General features: G+C 45.1%; 1 protein-coding gene across 5 annotated transcripts in view; it reads left to right on the top strand.

The window, feature by feature from the left end:
• The window catches only part of LOC138510518 (zinc finger protein 211-like), a 158,808-nt gene that overhangs the window by 58,824 nt on the left and 79,143 nt on the right, over nucleotides 1-20,841 (top strand). For all 5 annotated transcript variants that reach the window (XM_069626230.1, XM_069626228.1, XM_069626229.1 and 2 more), the window contains one exon: nucleotides 12,359-12,469. In XM_069626230.1, coding sequence (XP_069482331.1) covers nucleotides 12,359-12,469 — 111 coding nt within the window. The remainder of the gene's footprint in view (nucleotides 1-12,358; nucleotides 12,470-20,841) is intronic.

Here is a 20,841-nt window from a genome sequence, read left to right as displayed (position 1 = left end):
CTCCTCTGCTTTTCTGTTGCTTCCTCTCTGCTCCGTTGTCACCTCCGCCTCTCTTTCTGCCACTGATATTTTCTCATCTCCTCTGCCCCTCTATCACACCTCCCTCCTCTTTGCTCCCCTGTCAGTAAAGGATTTATTTCTTCCTCTTCCCAATCTACTTCAATTGGACTCCAATCATATCTGCAAATGGTTTGTTTGATCCTTGAATGTTTTTTTTCGGAATGGAGTCCTTTTGAAATCTTGCTCCATGATATGATATAGAATTTATAATGCGCCTATACACAAGTGTTACAAGGCGCAACAAGGCAAGGGAGGGGGAACAAAGGGAAGACAGAGACAACGATCTTACTAGGCCAGGTGACATTGAGATTGCGCAAGTGCAGGGTAGGGGAAAAGTGCGAGGGGAAGGGGGAAGTGGCAGTGCAGTACATGGGATCACACAGTAAAAACAGTAAAGAAGTGTGGCCAGCTGGCGGCAATTGCAAGGATAAGTGCAGACATCAAGTGTCGAAGTGCTAGTAGGGGGACTGTAGGGATACAGAAACAGACCCCGGGTGCAAGGGTTGTCAGAGGGGCAGTGCAGGTGTGCAACGGGCGGGGAGGGAACTGACTCGTTTTGGGTCTGCTAGTCAGTCCTTATGGCTACCACTGTAGAGGGATTCAGTCCCCCCTTGATATATTTTTTGTAAAGCAGTATTACACATCCTACTGTGAGAAACTCAAGGGTGTCCTCACACCTACCCCCCTTGGATCCTCTGCTCAGGTGGCCAACGAAAGGCCTTCACTTTTGGATCCTGACCCTGGGGGTGGCGATGCGAGGGAAGGTCACCTGGGTGGAGGGTCCTTGGGGATTGGGGAGAAGATCCCAGCAGGTGAGAAATGGTACCCTCCTTTTCCCTATGAGAATTATTAATCCTACCCTTCCGCTTCCTTCATCCGGTATTGTCGGACCATATCTCTTTCAAGCACACAATATGACTTTAAAGGGTATGCCTTTAAAACGGGGGCGAGGAAGAGGCGACTAGGAGTAATGAACACTCCTTGTCAGTTCCACCAATATGGTGCTGGTACGAGGAAGATGCCTGCAAAGGATCAGGCATGTCATGTTAATTACTACAATGAAGGTCAGGCAAACTACTCACACCGTCAGCCTGTTGAGAGGCTACAGGTGCTTAAAAGCAGATCCACACTGCAAAGCAGAGAGAACCTGCTTGGAGAGAAGTTGGCCCAAGGGTTTTTCGAAATTGAGCGATGCTCGCTGTTACTCCCGACACCTATCCAGGAGCGGAGAGCTCAAGGAAGAGAAGCGCGAAGCCACCCGACAAAGCAGACCTGCTCCGGTGAGTATGAGAGGATACTCGTACCATGGTACTCTGGGGAGTATGTGAGGCCGTTAATGTTTGTGAACAAGCTAAAGGCGCATAACAATAGGGTTTGGAACCCGGCGGCCAATATTGAATACCGATCTACAGAAATGACATGAAAGTCATGTGAAATTGTGGCACAAGTGGAAAACGGATACGTGCCATGTTACAAGGAATTAAACTTGTTATGAACAATAAGAAACAACGTGAAAGATGTTATGAATTGAACGAAAGGCATGTGGAAAAGGCTAGTTGAACTCAGAGTGGCAAAGTGAATGTGAGGTGGTGGAAGAAGACATACACCATCAAGCAAGTTGAATGCAAGTTGTGGCAAAGCCAAACGACTGCCAACACCCAAATGCTGATGAAGCCCTAAGGTGCCAAAGAGAGAAAGAGAAACAGTTGGGTGCTAACACTGGTGCTAGGTGGAAAACCAGTGTTAATCAAAGAGGCCTAAAGAACAGCACCACGTGCCATGGGTTATTGGTTGGGTGACCTTTAAGATAACTGCTCCTAAACCGAGTAGCCCCAACCTGGGAAAGAGGCAAGAAAAGCCTAAAGTCAAAGGCTGTGGGATGAAAATGCTGAAGTGAAAGAGAGCATGTGGTCTTTGTACAAGGCAAAAGGAGTACCAGTGTAAGTTGATGACATTGGTGAAAACTAAGAGACTTGAACTATTTGGAACTGTGCTACTCTTGGAGAAGGGAATCCCGAGATACCTTGGAACTGTGGCGAACTTGGGGAAGAGACCCCTGAGAGTTTGGAGTTGTGTACTTGGGGAAGGGAACCCAGAGTCATGTTTCTTTGTGGAACTATTTGAACTTGGGGAAGGCGAAGCTGAGCCAAGCTCGAGGTGGAAGAAGCTCAGAACGTTATTTTGAACACTGTTTCTTTGGTACTGCCATCCCTGAACATTGCATTGCCTTTAGTTGTGAGGGCAAGCATAGGTTTTGGACACAGACAGACTTTTAAGTTGAACTTAGTTTCTTTAGGTAGTGAAATCCCACCTTAGCATAGGGCAAGTTAGGCCTGAATCCATCTTGACATATAAAAGGTGAATCTATTGTCTGTGTTTTGATACATGATGCCTTCACACTACATAATGTACTGCAGGGAAACATTGTTTTCTCTCTATTTTCTTTTAAATGTATTTTTTCACTTACAGTATAACAATGGCATGCTGGAGGCAGCGGTATCTCTTTTGTAACTATTGTTTGTGCACTATCGTGCTCCCGTAGAGTAGATTTCTACTGCAGGAGAGCTCTACATCAGAGTTGGTCCAATAGCACAGTGAGTAGACTGCTCCCTTGGACATCTGTGTGGAGCCTGCTGATGCAGGTTCGAATCCCGGCAGGGCCAACCTCAGCCTTTTATCGTTCCGAGGTTGATAAATGAGCACTACACACCGTGGGTAATAATAGGCATTGCTCAGATACATGCCGGTCCGTAGCACTATATAAATGCTAAATTATTATTAGATTATTATTTTACCATAGTGGTGGCATGGAATGGCAAAAGCTCAGGTTTTATGACCTGTGTATGTTATGTCCATTTTGGCCCAGGAAATGCTCAGCATGAGAGAAATTATTTTATGTTATTGGGCATTTGTATAGCGCCTTTTACCATTGGTAATGGTGTCGTTTTGCCCCAGTACACATTCCAGACAGCGTGATGTCAATGCTGCTGGATAGTTTCTGAGGTAGCTGATTGTCCAATGGTGGACGGCCACCTCCTGTTTCAATGGTGCAGGTACATACATTGTTAGCCCATATTTATTTGTACTTGAATTATTTTCAATCAATTGTAAGAAGTTCCTGTATCAGATCCACTATTATGTTGCTATGTATTGACTTTCTAGAGAAAGAAAGAACTAGACTACACAATTAAATGAGTTGTGATGCACAGTGTGAGGAATCTGATTCCATCTTTAATTGCGCTGTTGTACATTGATGATTTTTTAAATGTGTTTTATTAACTAATAACTCAATTATTTATGTTTTGTTTGTTTGTTTATTTATAGGGCGCCAGAAAACCCTTGGGTAGCTGGGCGCACAGAATAACAAGAATACTTAGAACTTAGTTACAGGTTACAGATTACAGGTTGTTGATGTCATGTGTTATATACAATAATTACATTATATACATTCTTTACATGTAAGGATAGCGGGTAGCATATTATAAACAGTAAATACATTATGTACATTTTACATGTGAAGGTTGAATATTGTATGGCATCAGAACACAATGCACATGGTCTCAGGTTTCAGAGGTCATTGCGTCGGAGCCATGTGCGGGTGTGGTGCCTGAAGCTGGTGTAGGGCTGTTACCTTCTTGGTTCAACTGGTAGGGCGTTCCAATACTGAACTGCTTGCACAGAGAAGCTATTGCCTCCTTTTTTTTTTTTTGTCGGAATCTATGGGTTTGGAGGCAGAAAGAGTTGGCCGTTCTGGTTGGTCGTGCAGAGGTTTTTCTTATTATTCTGTCCCTGAGGTATGGGGGGGCTGCATTTTTCAGGCATTTGAATGTATATATGATGTATATACATGTATGCATGAAGTGCCCAGGCCCTGAAGACGGACTTTGTCCTAAATGCATCAGTGATTATGATAATGGCACTGATCTTTTAGATGCATCTTTTGCCTCAATATATTTAAAATTGGAAGCAGAATATAAACTGAAGGAGATCTATTTCTTTTCATCATCAATAATCACGATATAAAGAGACTGATACAGATAACTGCGAATTTGATTGCAACTCCATAGGAGAGTGAAACGAGAGCACGCCTAGAACCAGACTGTGGTCTAGTTCTTTCTTTCTCAAGTATTCACAACCTTGTGCTAAGGTCTCAAGGTGTGCTCCGACAACATTAAGTACCAAACTATTGAAACCATTGATACAAAAGTACAGATTAATAAGCAGTGCCCACCCTCATCCACCCTATGTATTGACTTTTTGTAATAAAATCATATTTGAAATACAAATTAAAAATAAAGAGAATGATTATTTGTGGGTCCTCTTTTCGTGGACGAGTTGTGGTTCGAGCCGGTTGGTCAATTTGCCATGGAAGGAGCATGTGCCCCCGGATATGTTGAGCTTAGCCACCAGGTTCGCTGGTGTGCTAATTGTGATTGCTTTGTAGATAATACATGCAGTCTTGAACAATATCCTGGCCTGGAGAGGAAGCCAATGTAGTTCTCATTAGGGCTGGTCGATATATCGAGTTTTGGAGATATATCGATATATTTTCAATATCGATATAAAATGAGACAATATCGCTAACATAGAGATATATAATCTTTTTTTTGTGCTGTCATTATATTGAGCAAGTAGTCCGCTTGCACTCTCATGGGCACCTTCAAGCCTCCTGACGCATGGATGGTAATTAACTCGCCACGCTGAGCGTGTCACGGAGAGGCCTTTTCTCTTTTGTTTTTTAATCAACACAAAGACGCTGCCGCGTGCCTTGATGTGTGGACCGCTGCATAGCTCTGAACTCTGTAAGCCTGTTGTCTGAAGCATGTCTTTAAACCTAAATCTTCAATCCTAACGAAGGGATGCTGTTGCAAGGATCACCATAATTACTACCATGCCCTGTGAAGGTAATAATGAATGCATATGAAGGGCATACCTTTCCAAGTTTGCGATTAAAGTAAAAGATGCCGCTGTGCGTTTCCATTTCTGGTAAGAGCTTGGACCGTTACTGATTTTGAAGCGCTGTGACTGCCAAACAATTAGTTCTGTTGTGTCTGAAGTTGGAAGCGGTGTGAAAAGATTGTGGCTGTCAGATAAGCATTTCTGTCGTTTTTTTTTAAATTTCCAATTCAAAGCTGACGATGCTGCTGTTTGCTCCAATTGCTGTTTTATAACGGGGAGCGGCACAAGGATTGTAAAAATGAATGCTCTTTAAGGATGCCAACTTTATTACCACATGCTTTCTGTGGGCAATAACGATCGCATATGATGTGCATATCGTCTTAAGTTTGCAAATGAAATGAAAGACACCACTGTGTTCTTCTATTTTTGGTAATAGCTTGGACAGTTACTACGTGGAAAGGGCTGTGGCTGCCAAATTAGTATTTCCGTAGTTTCTAAAGTTGAAGACTGCGTGAAAAGATTGTGGCCGTCAGGCGAGCATTTTTGTCACTTTTACATTTTCAATCCAAAGTTGAAGGTGTTGTTATGCGCTCCAATTATTGTTCGATGACGGGGAGTGACATGAGGGAAAAACAATTATAAAAAGGAATATTCTTTAAGGATGCCAACATCAACACTGCATGGGTTTATTGTCATGCGATTGATCCTAAATGCTTGCAGCTTTTAGAATGATGGGACAGGCGCTAATGTTTTTAATCACTGCAATTTTGCAGATTTATCAAATACTGACATGTGTTTACTCTACAGACAGGTCGGTCCACCAGGTGAGAGCATAATTGAGTGGACACATTCTATCTCAAGGATCATTAAAGGATTAAAAGGAAAAGATTTCTCCTCTATTTTCCAAAATGTTATATGGTCGCTGAAGATTATATGCAGTATTGCGAATTATAGATATATCTCTTGCGAACCAATTGAACAATACTTACTGACATTCACAGACGTAGAATGGAGGGGAGGGAGATCACGAGAATAGCGGAGGCTTCTGCTCTGTTTAATGAGGAACTGACAGTTAGGCAAACAATTGACATCACTAAAGAGGACACCAAAACAGTGCACCAAAAAATGTTCAAACTGGAAGAATTACATAAAGAGAGAACAGTAAGTGGTGGGAAGCTACTTCTCTACAAAATTATGATAATATAATATGCATACGACAGGGATTGAGAATCTTGACGATACCTCTTTTTGAGGACCCGGATCCCAATATGTCGAATGAGTGGGGAGAAGCTGTGATATTTTGATATTTACAAAGCTGTGTATAATCTAAAACAGGAAGAGGAACCCTGTTTTTACATTTTATTTTGATCAATATCTTACAAATAAAGGTGTTTGTGACATCTGACATGTAGTTGGAGACTTTCAACTGAGCATTCTATCCACATAAACAATATTGAGATATATATTGTATATCGAGATATAGCCCACAGATATCGAGATATGACTTTTGTGCATATCGGCCAGCCCTAGTTCTCATAGGACGGGGTGACTTGGTCAAATTTTCATGCACCCAAAATAAGGCGTGCTGCAGCGTGGTAGACGGCTTTTCGGGGAGTCAAGTGAGCAGGCAGGAAGCCCCTTCAGGAGGATGTTTCCTTCATTGATATGTGAGACCACAAGGGCCTGCACTTTGGTCTGTAAGTGAAATGCCTGATTTTGCAAAGGATAGAGGTTTGGAGTCAGGCTGTTTGGGCCTTCTTTTCTATGTATTTCCGGAAGAACTGGCTGCTGTCAGTGGTGAAATGTAAGGATTTTGCTGAATCCAAGAGTTGCAGATCAAATGCTTCTAAGCGCATAGCATTGAAACATTGTTGGATGAGTTGTTGTTTAGCAAAAGGGACCGATGAGGACAAATCCTGTTTTATAGGAGTCAAGTTTAAGGTAGGCAGTCTGCTTCCGAAACTGGATGCTGTGTAAATAATCGGGAAGATGACTGGTTTCCTGTGTACTCTCATCTACAACTGAGTATCGTCCTCGTATTGGTGGATGGCTATATGAGGATCTTTGAGGAGTTAGCTCAGGGTTTCCATGTCATGGTTTAAAAGTATTGGTGAAAGGGTCAAGCCTTTCGGGACTCTGCACAAGACTGGGAGTCGATTAGAACGCAACCTGGATGGCTTGGTGTCTGCCCCGAGAGGTAAGAGGTAAACCAATTAGCAACAGTGCTGAGATCCCATCCTGTTGGTGAGGAGGATGCAATGGTCGACGGTGTCGAATGCATTTGCGAGGTCAAGTAGGATGAGGAGGCATGAACCTCCCTTATCCATGATTTGGAGGGCGTCATACACCACCTGTATAGTGGATGTCTCAATGCTACATTTATGCCGGAAACCCGACTGCTTGTCGTTTTGGAGGTCTAATTATTTGATTTTGGTGAGTAGTTGTGTAGCAACTACTTTTTCCAAGAGTTTGCCGATAAACAGGAGGTTTCTAATAGATCAGTAGTTGTCTAGGAACGGTTTTTGAGGGTACCTGGGAATTAACCTTCAGCGGGGAGACGTTAATTATTCTGATAAGTGCATACATTGCTCGGTTCATCATATCATCAGAGTAGGAGGTAGGTGTGAGGAAAATTAGCATTTTTAAGAGGTCCGGGGAAGAGAGAAGAGATCATTTGGTTCAGAGGGGCAGTTTGTGTGCTGAGGGGCAAACACAGTGGTGGTCAATTCAATGATCGGTCAGATTTTGTCTTTTTTTTTCAATCACAAAGTTGATTCTGTCGCATTTTTTCTGAGTTGCTGCCACCTCAGGTTCGAGTGATGGTTTGTTACTATGCCCACAATGACAAGTCACCCAGGCCGCACAGGGTTTTAACGGCCCGAGTTAATCGGCCCAAGCAAAGCAACTCAGTAACTCGGTCAAGATGAGTGCGAAACCCGCTCTTTCAAAGAAATAGTCATTTATCTTGGCCTCCATGGAAATGGAAGCAGGGCTCCAATCGGAGCTCCTCTTACATTTCCATGGCGCTCGTCGACTTGAGAGGAGCAGCTTCATGGTGCAACATCTTCCAGTAAGTGGGACAGGGCAGGGAAGGGGTAGTGTGGGGAGAGGTGAGAAGTGGGGATGGCAGTGTGGTAATGGTGGGGCAAGCACTGGCATCTCAGAGGTTGCTCATAACATGGACTTTTACTATGAGGTTCAGCCCGTGTTCCGAGCAACCTGATTGGCTGCAGGGCCCACACAGGGTGGTAACATGATTTATTACTTCGTAGAAAGCGTTGCTTCTGTTAGAGGCTTCCACAATGGTGGCGGAGGAGTAAGCAGCTTTGGCTCTATGATCAGAATCCTACGTTTGGCATTGAAAGATTTGAAGTTTGTGAGATCTCCAGGGTTTTTGCCTCACCATGTCTCCAGGGCTCTGATTGAGCAAACGTGAGAGGCGAGCTCGAGGGTGTACCAAAGAGTGGATGGTTTGGTCTTAGTGCGGCTGATTTTTAGGGGAGGCATGAGTAGGATTCATACCAGGATTGTTGAATGATTCTAGGAGGACCAGAGCTTTCCCTGTGGTGAGGAAGTCTGTGAAGTTTGCTTCTAGTTCATTGACCAGGAAGGTTTTAAATGAGTGGTGCTGAGTGAAGGGGCATTTAGCTTGCCCTTTGTCACATGTGGTTGCGTGGTTGATTGACAATGGGACAGCGGCATGGTCAGATCAGTTGAGTGGGGTAGGGTCTGCGCAGTTGATATGGGGAGATGATCTGAAGAGTAGGTCTTGGGTGTTCGCTTTGTTGTACTTGCGGGGGGGGGGATAAAAACACAATTTGTTTAGGGTCCATGGATGAAGTAAGTGAGAAATGCGTGCTCCAAGTGTGATTGCTGGCAGGAAACTCAGGGACACTAAAATCTCTGTGAAAGACATTAGTGTGATAAGTTGGTGGAAGAGAGTAGGTTGGAGATGTTGTAATGAAAGAGTCACTTGTGTGAGATGCACTGTAAATGAGGAGGAATGTGATGGATTCCTGGGAGAGATGATGGAGCATGGCCAATCGCTCCTGTGGGTGATTGCCAATCCGCCTGCTGCCCTTCCTTGCCGGTCAGCATGTTGGGTGCGGCAGCTGTGTAGTAGTAGAATGGCAAAAACATAGTGGGAAATTCTGGAGTACACTATTTTATGGTGAGGAATAGGGCAACAAGGTTGTTGTACGGGATGAGGTTGGTGATATCTGCAGTGTGAGCTACTGCTGAGCAAGCATTGATCAGCATGAGAGGGGGCGTGTGCTTGTGCTCCAAGGGTTTTGGATGGGGGTAATGGCAATATTGACGCAGTTCGCTAGGGTAGCTTGCCGTGGCTGCATAGGACATGCTCTGCTGTTCGACTCCTCGTGATGGCTGGGATCGCCTGTGGAAGGAGGAACACAGGATGATGTATAGTTGCGTTGCAACTACTTTGTAGGTGTAATGCAAGATTGTGGGTCTGGCCCAAGGCCCTATCAGGCTCAAACAGGCACAAAAAGATGAGGTGACTTTGTCCTTTCTTTGCTGAGAATGCCGGCGATGAGGACGCCTAAGGAGCACTGGTGAGTCAGGTACTGGGCAAAACAGCTGAGTGGCAGAGCCTGGTCATGTGACCAGCAGCCTCCTTAATACTGTCCCCATTGATCCTACAACCGTGACACTTCCGTGTAGAGGCCACTCAAATGCAAGTTAGTATTATGATATACATGGAAAGGAAAACACAGCAATGGAAAAAATTAAATAAGTAGAAATCTTATCAGGCACTGATGATTAATTGAACACTGGAAAGAAAGTAGCAGTGGGAGGTGCAAGGGTCACCAACTTTCTAACATTTCTTCCAGAATACAGGAACCCTGCTGCAGCAGTCCCCATTATGAATTCAGTCAACGGGTGCTGCTGCAGTAAATTGAATATTTTTTTTTAAGCCATGCATTCTAAAGTTGGACGCGGTCCACCAACTTGCAGGAGGCATGCTGAGGTGGCTACTCAAACTGCACCGCTCTCAGCCCTGCAGATCAGTGAAATACCAGGCATGTTTCCTCTTTGAAAACAGGCAACTAATGCCAGCAAAAGTAAATTGGGAGCCTAAATTCTCACAAGGAAATGGATACATATGAGCTGTTTAATAGTTTGGTAGTAACATTATTGCACCCAATTCCGCTACCTCTCAGCACCCATCCACATGCCTGCTCGACATGGGTGACTAGCAGGGACTTGGCCACCCCTACTTACCTCGTTTTAGCTAAAATGCACACACGCATTCTACAACTCTGACAAATGTTCCCATACCTGCAATTCTGTCCCTCAAGGGCGTTCAACCTACTGCACGTTGGGACCATACCAATGGTGGAAGGCGCTATACAAATGCACATTACATTTAGAGATCAATTGGGAAATTATGAGTTGTATTTTTCTGAACACAAATCCACCCATTTTTACTTCTACCCCGAGAAGTGCTGGTAAACCTTTTACTCTACAGCGACATTTTTTTTTAATTGGACCATTGCAAGTGGCTAAGTAAGGTGAGCATCTCTGATGTGCCTCCTCTCACCTTCTAAACCATATAAATAAAGCTGAATCATTTACCAGTTTGTGCATAGAAAAGACTTGCACTAGCAATATGAACCATTGCTATACATTATCCATTTCCACAAGCATTGTGTTTGTAGAAATGGATAAGAACGTTTTTTTAAATGGTGTTTCTGAAATGCCCAGCAGTATTCAGTATTGCGGAATAAAATTGTTTTGGCACTGGTTTTGTTGCTAACTCTGAATTGGGTAGATTTTCAGGAAAACCACTCTGTGGTGTTAAAGGTAGTCATGGAAAAAAATCCATCCAACTCGTAGGTATCCCGTAGGACACATGCAGCAGGCCCTTGATGCCCATTTCCTGGGGTGGGGACCCTCAGCAGATAAGAGATAAGTCACAGCACATGAGAAGCAGTTGTGGCTGCGAGAGGATGGCACTTCAGTTCCACCATGTATGTCAGGAACAGGTAGCTCTTGCTGCTTAGGAGTCAGAGGCCCGAAGAGGGACTTTAAATCCTTCGAAGTTGGTTGGGGAAGCAGGTGTGGGTGTTGCATGTTCATATATGTTTAGATGCATGCAAGGGCGTGTCTGTGTAAGTCCACATATGAATGAGAGTTCAGTGTGAATGGTGTGTGTGTGTATGGGTATGAGGCCACATCTGTATGGGAATGCAATGTGTGTTCTTTCATGGGGCGTGGCATTTGTGGAGCCAGAAAGGAAATGGATCCTTATTGTGGCATTGCATGCTTTACTGGCATTGAGGGTAAAGGCGACATGAACATTCTTACATTGTGGCTGGGGGGATGTGTGCAGCCAGCTTGGAAATGTTCCTTGCTGTCGCAGTGCATTCTTTAATGGCATTGAGGGCAAAATCAATATGATGAGTATTCTTACATGGAATTTGTTTCTATTTGTCTCAAAATACCCCCACACATATTTAAGCAAACATTCATGTAAACAAAAAGCATTTTTGAAAAAATTACATCTCAGTCCTGACGAGCTGGCACAGTATTATGTAGTGGGTGGAGAAAAGCCTTGTTTCTGGATTTCTTGAGATTTCCATTGAATCCTGGTGTTTTGTAAAGGCACTCAACAGAGAAAGAATGTTGCTTCCTCTGAACAGTCTAAAATTGTTTCCCCACTTTAAAAAAAAAGAATGTAGCAACTAGATGCAATGCAATACATATTGTGGGCGTTATTTTTGAAAACGTATTCATAGTTTACAGTTGTTATTTATTTACATTTCATTAATCTGTTTTGTAACTTTATTTTGGCATACAAAATACCATAAAAGTGAGGAGCATGCACAAAAAACATAAATAACATTGCAATAAATCTGTAAGTAAAATAAAACAGCAAGTATTAAAATCACAAATTTACAGATTGAATAACGGTTGCGCATTAAGCAATTCAACATACAAAATAGTTCCTATAACAATGTAAACAATGAAAAAGTAAACAAATACACAAACCTCCTGAAAAACATGAAGTTGTTAAAATCAGGCCTCTAGTGCGTGCCCCTGACTAGGGAGAAGAGCATGACACTGCAGGCTCTAGAAGCAAAGTAAATAACATTTCCTCTGTTTTAATGCTCCCTTCAAATAGGAAAGCAATGCCCACGCCACATAGGGTGAATCAGCTTGTAACAAATAGCATAGGGCAGGATGACACTGAACAAAACAACTGTCGAAGGACAGGAAGAATTGTTTGCCAATGACTAGAGGAATACAAGGGACAAAACATTACAAAATATAAAATGTCCTTTTGATCAAAATCACGATAAGGACATCTAGGTGAATCAGAAAAACCCTTCCATTTAACAGTGTTATTTAGATTTATTTTCATTCGATTTGACAGGATTTCCCTTTCTCAAAAGAGACGATCGACTGTTAGACGTGCCAAGAGTGGATTTGCAAAGGGAGCCCAGTGCCAAGGAAGGAGATGAAAGAAGCGAGGATCCAAGCTCTGGTAAGTTAGATATACTATTCAGTTGCATATTTTCAGGGTTTGGGCATTAAGTACTCTTTAATATGAATTGCTCTCTAGAGGAGCAGGTCTGTGTTTATGGGTTGCTTGGCATGGTATGTGCAAAAGCCAGGATTAATAAAATCAGTATCTCTCGAGCCCAGCAGCAATATAGAAGACACATAAATTAAGAAAGGAAGACCTAAGGCACAATAAAGGTCATTCAACAGCCAATCACTGCTGTGCTGAATTCTGCTTTGAGGCAGCAATATTTTGCTGAATGGTTAGTGCAATGGTTAGTGCAGAGGGGCAAGTGTTACAAGGTGTCTGCAGCTCCTAAAGGCTGGACTTCAATTGGGGACTCCTCTGCTTGCTTCACAGATCCTGTATGACACCTAGTATTCCTCATCCATCAAGTCTGATACTGTGGACCTCATGACCCCCTGCAAGTGCACAATGGGTAGGATTTGGTTGCCTTCTTGGGTCGGGATTAACATTCCTGATCACGAGCTGTACCTGTGGGGTCTCCCTGCACTAGTTCCCTATGGTTAACAGCCTGTGGTGTATCGAAGTTCATGCATGCTAGCCAAATCATACGCAGAGCTGGTGCTGGATCTGGAATGAGCAGTGCTGAAACGACGTCATCTCACTACTCTTATTAATCAGGTCTGTTCCCTGCATACCTGACTGAGCCTCCTGCTTTACCCTCGCAGCTTGAGAGTTTGCACTTTAATTAACCTGCAAAATTGGCTAGTTCTGCTCTTCCCTCACTGTTTCCCCCTCCTCAATTTCATCTGCAAAAACTTTCTGCCTGCACCGTCCTTCTCATCCTTCTCTACAATATCAGACTCTGAACTCTGCCATTTTCCTTAGCAAACCACTTCCACTGCCACCCTCTTCATTCTTTCCCTGCTGTCATCTGCATGATGAACACACATTGTATTACCGTTTCTTTGCGGGAGCAAGGACATACTTCCAGAGTAGGGAGAGTCAGAGGAGAACAGGCAGAGAAGGGCACTGAACAATACTGAGAGCAGAAGGATTGAAATTATGTGGTGATGAAGGAACAAGAGCAGGAGTAAGAATGTCAGTAGCTTCATAGGGCACCCTAGGTAGGTTTGGGGGCTGCTATGCTGATATTAGGGCAAAGGTACGTACAGCAGGAGGGTAATCAAGAAGGAAACAAAGGCAAGTCACACAATAGCAATGGAACAAGAAGAAAAGGCAGTCTGCGATGGTAAGCAAGAAGGGATGGGAACCATGTACTGGTACTGGACAATGAAGAATCCCTCAATGGGTGTACAGATGTCTGACTTGAGGCTACCCACAGAAACAAGGGAATCTCAGTGCTGCTGTGCAAGTTAATCTTACTGGCACCACACTCTGCAAGCCCATGAAAACGGGCAGCAAGCGTGGATTCTCCACCAGGACCCTTAGGCACAAAGAATCAGCGTAGTGACACGAGACAAGCCTGTATGAGTCCAGCCAGAACATACAGTGGATGCCTTCTGTGAGAACAGCAAGCAACACACTGTTATGTGAAATACACTGTAGACTACAGGTAGGATGAGACAAAGGTCAGGGATGGCCTCCTAGGGTATAGGAGCCAATCTCTGTACAAAAGAATACACAAAGGCATGACTTCGGAAGCCTTTAAACACTTACCAAACACTAAGAGCCCCACAAGCGAAACAAGAATTCAGAACTGGAAAGCAGGAACTACAAACGTGGAAAACTGTTGGACTGAACTGGTACAAGGTAACAAAAGCAAGGTACTGGTACAAGTTAACCAAATCAATCAGACTCCTTCTATATGACTGCTCATACTTCCCACTGCTAACTTTCACCACTGACTCTCAGCATCCTCAATACGAGTTACCCCATTCATACGCTCCCTCCGCACCGACATGCATCGGCTGCTATGCAAATGGAGGTGTACCCACTCGCATGAGGACCGGCAACTCTACCTCTCTGCCTTGAAATTTCTCAAGTCCTCTCTTGATAAAGAGAAATCAGATTGCTACCTCACCCTCATTGACTTTCACTCCAACCATCCTCACTGACTACAAGGTACCCTAAACTCACTCCTCCTAAAACTATGACTATCAACTCTACTCTCACAGCTAATGACCTAGCTGATTACTTTGCAGCAAACATTTCCAAAATTAGAGACTCTCTCCTGACCTTCCTCATATGCCCTCCTCCTACATTCTACACTCCGCCTACTCTACCATCATCCTCTGCCTCTATCTCCAACTTTAGGCACACTAATACTGAAGTCCTATTTCTTCTGATGAAGACGAACCCCTGTTGTGCACCATAAGACCCTCTTGCTTCTCAGCTAGTGATTGCCACTTTAGTGGCCTATCATCTCACTGAACTCTTCAACCTGTCCGTCGACTCTCCTTGCTTTCCCTCTATTTTCAAAAAATCCCTCTCCTAAAAAGCAAAAGGCTGACCCAAACCTACCTGCTAACTTTCACCCTGCGTCTTTCCTTCCACACTACTCTAAAAGTGCTTGAAATTTCTTAGACATCCACAACCTTCAAGACCCCTACAAACAGGTTTCCACTCCTGTGACTCCACGGAAACGTCTATCATGAATGTCTCCAACTCCATCGTCTCTGCTAAGCACTCCAACCTATCCTCTATCCTAATTCTCCTTGACCTGTCCGCTGCTATTGACACTGCCGATCACTCTGATCTCCTCAGTACTCTCTCTCTTCTTGGGATTTGTGATTGAGCCCTTGCCTGCATTGAATCCTACTTACCTTCTGTCCCCTAGAGCAACAAAACCTCTCAACTCACTCGTCTAAACAATTGGCGTTACACAAGGCGCTGTCTTGGGTCCTCTATTTTTTATATGCTAGACCTCTGGTCTTGGGGCACCAATCTCCTCATTTGGGTTCTTGTTCCAACTCTTTGCGGACGCCACCCAAATCTGCTCTTTTCCTGAACTCTCTATCAAAATTATTTCCAACAGTCTCTCTGCCATTAAATATTGGATGGCTTTGCACTCTCTGATATTAAACTGACCAAAACCAAGTTGATCTTCCCTTCCAAATACACTCTCTCATCCTCTGCCTGTCCAGTTCCCACTTGGCACTCCCCCCAACTCTTCTTCAGCTAGAAACCTCTGCATCATTTATGAACCTTCTCACACCTTCTCTTTCTTTTTTCAATCTCCAAAACTGCAACGGAAGCTTGCCTCAACCCCCTAAATATTAGGGAAATCCGGCACCTCCTTCCTTTACACATCAAGCATCTCTTAACCACTCTGGTTTGTTTGTTTGTTTGTTTGTTTATTTTATTTGTATGGCGCTCCAAACCCGGCGGTAGAAGGGCGCTTAAGAATTTGGTTACAGCGTTTGAGAAGTATCTTTGTGTTGCATACTTCGTACAGGTTTATAATATATACATATATATATACAGTGGTCAATAAACAGAACATATGCAGTACGTACAATATACAATTTTCAGAATAGATACAGTGACTAAGCCAGTTACCGCACGGGTCTGTTGTTAGAGGCGTTATTCTTTGTTTAGCAGCCAGCTGATGACCTGCTTCCTAAAGATCTGGAAGGATTCGACAGTTTTGATGTTAAGCGGTAGGGAGTTCCAGAGTCGGGGGGCAAGCACTGTGAAGCTTACCCCTCCAGCTCTTTTTCGGTGGAACCTGGGTACTTATAGGCAAAGAGTGTTGGAGGATCTGGTGGATCTGGTGGCAGGTTTCAGGGTGAGTTTATTAGCTAGATAGGGTGGTGCTAGGTGATTGAGGGCTTTGTACGTGAGGCAGATGGTTTTTAGATCAATTTTTTGGCGTATGGATAGCCATTTGCAGGCTTTCCTAGTATCAGAGATATGCTCTTGTCTGGGAATGTTGAGGGCTGCGCGCAAGGCGTTATTTTGTATTACCTGCAGCTTGTTGAGAACGGATTGATTAGCACCTAGGTACAGGCTGTTGCAGTAATCCAGTTTGGATTGTATTAGGGCCCTGGCAAGGGTGAGGCAGCTGTTGGGTGATAGGAAAGGTCTGCTGGCCCTAATGAGCTTGCCGGTATAGGCAGCGGCTGAGGCAGTCATGTTAGTGTGTTTGCTAAGGTTGGTGTTGGCATCTAGATAGAAACCAAGGGTTTTTACGCTTTTGGCTATGGGAATGGCATGACCATCGATGGTGATGTTATTATAGGTAGGGTCAAGTTTAGAGTGTTGGGGGAGCCGACGATTAGGAGCTCTGTCTTCTCATCATTCAGGCAGAGACCATGGGAGGCCATCCATGCCTGAATGATGGAGAATATTTTGTTGATCCGGGCGGAGTCTTCTTGGTAATTACCAGAGATGGTGAGGAGTATCTGGGTGTCATCTGCGTAGTTTGTGTAGGTGACACCCAGACGGTCCAGTTGGTCAAATAGAGGCTTTGTAAATATGTTGTATAAGGTGGGGAATACACAGGATCCTTGTGGGACCCCGCATGTGATGGGGATGGGGTCTTCTGCAGCTGTAGTGGAAAAGACTCGCATGGTTCTGTTTGCCAGGAAGGATTGTATCCATGTGATGGCAGAGGAGGAGAAGTGGGCTGCGGTGGCAAGGTGATTACAGAGGACTTCATGGCTGACCAGGTCAAAGGCCGCTGAGAGGTCTAGTAGGAGTAGGATTGCGGCATTTCCTTTGTCTTTAATTTCATCAATCTGGCTTTTGAGATCAACAAGGGCGGTTTCAGTTCCGTGTTGAGGTCTGAAGCCAGATTGACGTATTCCTAGCAGTTGGTTGGATTCTAGGTGTTCCTGAATTTGGATGTAGGCAACTCTGTCCAGGATTTTCAGTAGGAAGGGGACTGTGGTGATGGGCCTGTAGTTTGTGGGTGTGGCCGGGTCGAGGGATAGTTTTTTCAGGAGAGGGAGAACCCCTGATTGTTTTAAGTTGTTGGGGATAGAGTTATTGGTGAAGGATAGGTTGATGAGTTTGGTGATGAAGGGGGAGAGCTCTCTGGCTGCATCTTTTAGGATCTGAGCCCGGCAGCTGTCTCCTTTACAGTTAGAGGGTTTCAGGGAGTTGATGATTTTTTGAACTTCCGGGATGGTGACTTTTTTGAACGAGAAGCCTGTGCTAGTGTTGTTGGGTGTGGATGGGCTAAGGTTGGTGACCTTATTGTTGAAGAGTTGTTGCCGTTTGTCTTCGATTTTAGTTTGGAGTCCTAAAATTTTATTGTTGAGGGCGTTCTGGATTTTGGTGCACCAGGATTTGTCTTTCAGGCAGGTTTCCGGAGGTGAAATATGGTTTTCTAGTTCTTTCAGAATTTTGAATAATTCTTTAGTGGAGGATCCTGCCTGAGTGATCCTTGTATTGTATGTGTCTTTTTTGGTCCGTATTATCTCGCTTTTGTAAAGTGAGGATAAGTTAGTGAGGTTGGATTTGTTTTCCGCTGTGGGGTTAGACTTCCAGGTGTGATGAGCCTTAGCTTTCTCTTTCCTGAGTAGTTTGAGCTCAGGGGTGTACCACGAGTTCAGATGAGCTTTGGGTTTTCAAGGGGGCAACAGTGTCCATTGCTCTGGCCATGGAATCATTGAAGGTGTCGATCAGCAGGTTTAAGTCAGCGTTAGCTGGGAGAGCATTGAGGGTAGGTAAGACCAGTGGTAGTAGGGCTTCAGCAGTGATGTTGCGTTTATTCCTGGTGGGACATGCTGGTGCCATGGGGTGCTTATTGGGCAGTACCTGATTGGTGTTAACCCCAAGGGGGATCATGTGGTGATCGGTCTATGCCAGAGGTTGGGGGTCTTTGGGTAGCAACTCACAATTGCAACACAACCTGCAATCAAGGGTTCTGCCCTTTTGGTGGGTGGGGAGTGCAATGAGTTGAGTAAGACCATGATCGGTTAGGACATTGGCTAGGGATGCAGCATGTGCATCGTTTGGGTCTTGGTAGCCGAGGTTGAAGTCTCCGAGGATCATGATTTGTGCTGTTGGTTTGGAATTTTTGGTGATGAGGGATGTGATGTCTTCTTCAAAGGTCCCAGGGGGGCCTGGGGGTCTATATATGAGGTGGATGGTGATCGTGGTTGTGGGGGAGGTTTGTAGTTTGGCTGTGAGTAACTCGCAGGATGTGAGTGCGACTGTGTCGGTTGGTCTAAGGTCTAGGGTGGATTTGGAAATGATCGCTACTCCTCCACCTCTGGCGTTTGGTCTGTCCGCTCTGAGGATGGAGTATTTGTCTGGGATGGCTAGCGATAAATGGGGTCCGGACGCCTCATGAAGCCAAGTTTCTGTTAGGGCTAGAAAGTCAAGATCGTTGGTAAGGATAATGTCTCCAATTTCTGTGGGGTGGGCAGCCAGGGATCTGACGTTGAGTAGTGCGCCTTTAAGTGGGGGAAGTGTGGGCTTGTTTGGTGCAATGTGCTTTGTATTAGTATTGGTGTAAGGTTTGGAGTTGGGTTTAGAAATAGTGGTGGGGAGCCTGGAACCTAATCTGTCATTGCGGGCTATGATGTTGGGAATAAGGGGGGGGGGGGTTGGCCCGGGCGGCTTAAAGCGGGCGAGAGGTTTGGTGGTCAGTTTGGTTTGGTTAGACTTAGCAATGGGACTGTGGTGGCTGTTGGTAGGTAGGCCATGGATGACGATGGATGTGGAGGTGAGAGGGTGGTGGTAAGTGGAGGGGAAAGGGGGTGCGGAGGGTAGGAACGGAGTGGGGCAAGGGATGGGGTGGTGTCTGGGGCACCCTAGTTTAGCCAGGCCGTCCTGGTGGGCTATGTAGCTATTGTTGCTACAGGGTACGTTGTCCTGTATTAAGCAGAAAGGGAACATGATTAGGGCGGGCCAGAAGATCATCGTCTGTGGATAGCGGTGGAGTCTAGTGGCGCTGGTGGGGAGCAGGCAGACTAAGATAGTTGGTGGCTAGTTAGAGCTGGTTAGAGTTTTTCCACAATTCTAGTGGTCTGTTAGCGACCATAGGGCACAACACAATTCTAGTGGTCTGTTAGCGACCATAGGCAACAACACAATTCTAGTGGTCTGTTAGCGACCCTAGGGCACAACACAATTCAAGTGGTCTGTTAGCGACCATAGGGCACAACACAATTCAAGTGGTCTGTTAGCGACCATAGGGCACAACACAATTCAAGTGGTCTGTTAGCGACCATAAGGCACAACACAATTCTAGTGGTCTGTTAGCGACCATAAGGCATGACTACTATACTATACTATACATACTAAATGCAAGTGTGGGCGCAGGTTATCCCTGGGCAAATCACAGCAACACGAATGCTAAATGCAGATTGGGGTCAGAGCAAGACACTTAGAGCACAGGAGCTGAAAGCAAATGGGGCGCAAGGCACCTCTAGGTAAGGCAGTGTAAAGCACCAAGAGGTTAGAGCAATTGTAGCGGCATATTACAAGTAGGCGTATATATACGCAGGGCAAACTGGACTAAATGCAAATGTGGCGTGAGGCCCCTACAGACGAGGGGATACAGAAGAGGCCGTGCAAGAAATGCTGTACGAGTGCCCGATAGATATTATGAATCAATACGTTTTTGCGTGATTTGGGTGAAAGGTGGTTGTGGTTAACCAAGCGCAGGGGACACCAGCGATGTATAGTACTTTATGGCTGGGACATCAGATACGGCGCGCAGCGCACAGTCAGAGTTGTGGATCTTAGTGCTTGGACATGTGCAAGCTACTCACGTGGTGATCGTCTTTGGAGGGAGCCCGTCACGGACAGGCACAGACAGGCTCTGTGCCTTATAGTAGGTGCCTTTGGGGAGGTGCCGGCTCGCGCCTTCCGGCGGGGTCGTGCAGGTAAGAGGCACCGGAGCACCAATGAGGCGTAGGGAGCTGTTGCCTAGCAACAGACAACATCGGGAACGGCGGCCATCTTGTGAAGCGCCATGCGGTTTTCACGAAGAAAAATACCGAAAACCATGCGGATTGCTGAATTTAGGCGTCGGATGCAGTGCGTGAGGCTGTGGAAGATCATCCTTCATGTGCTGGGTCGACGGTGGATGGTACAATGTGCAGTTTCAGGCAGGCACGAGTCCCGCGAGCTGGAACAGCTGATGGAGTCAGCTGGCGGCCGTGTGAGACGGCAACGGCGGGGCTCCTGCCCTAGGCCCTTGGAGATCTGGATCTTCTCTAAACTGGATTACTGTGCCAGCATCTTCTTTGGTCTCCCCAACTATGCTTTCAGTCCTCACGACAAGATCATTAACTTTGCGACCAGGGCTCTCTTTGAACTCCCTCACTTTACACCTACTTCCCTTACCATCACCAGGCTGGATGGCTGACAATGCAAAACAGGGCCAGATTTAAATCTATTCTCCTGGTTCCCAAATCTAGCCACAGTAAAGCACCACTGTATCCATCCTCCTCTATCTAACCCTACAA

This window comes from Ambystoma mexicanum, chromosome 6p (assembly GCF_040938575.1).
Source record: "Ambystoma mexicanum isolate Mex_15411 chromosome 6p, UKY_AmexF1_1, whole genome shotgun sequence".
Lineage (NCBI taxonomy): Eukaryota > Metazoa > Chordata > Amphibia > Caudata > Ambystomatidae > Ambystoma > Ambystoma mexicanum.
The sequence above is the reverse complement of the archived record's forward strand: the minus strand, read 5'-3'. Positions and strand labels throughout refer to the sequence as shown.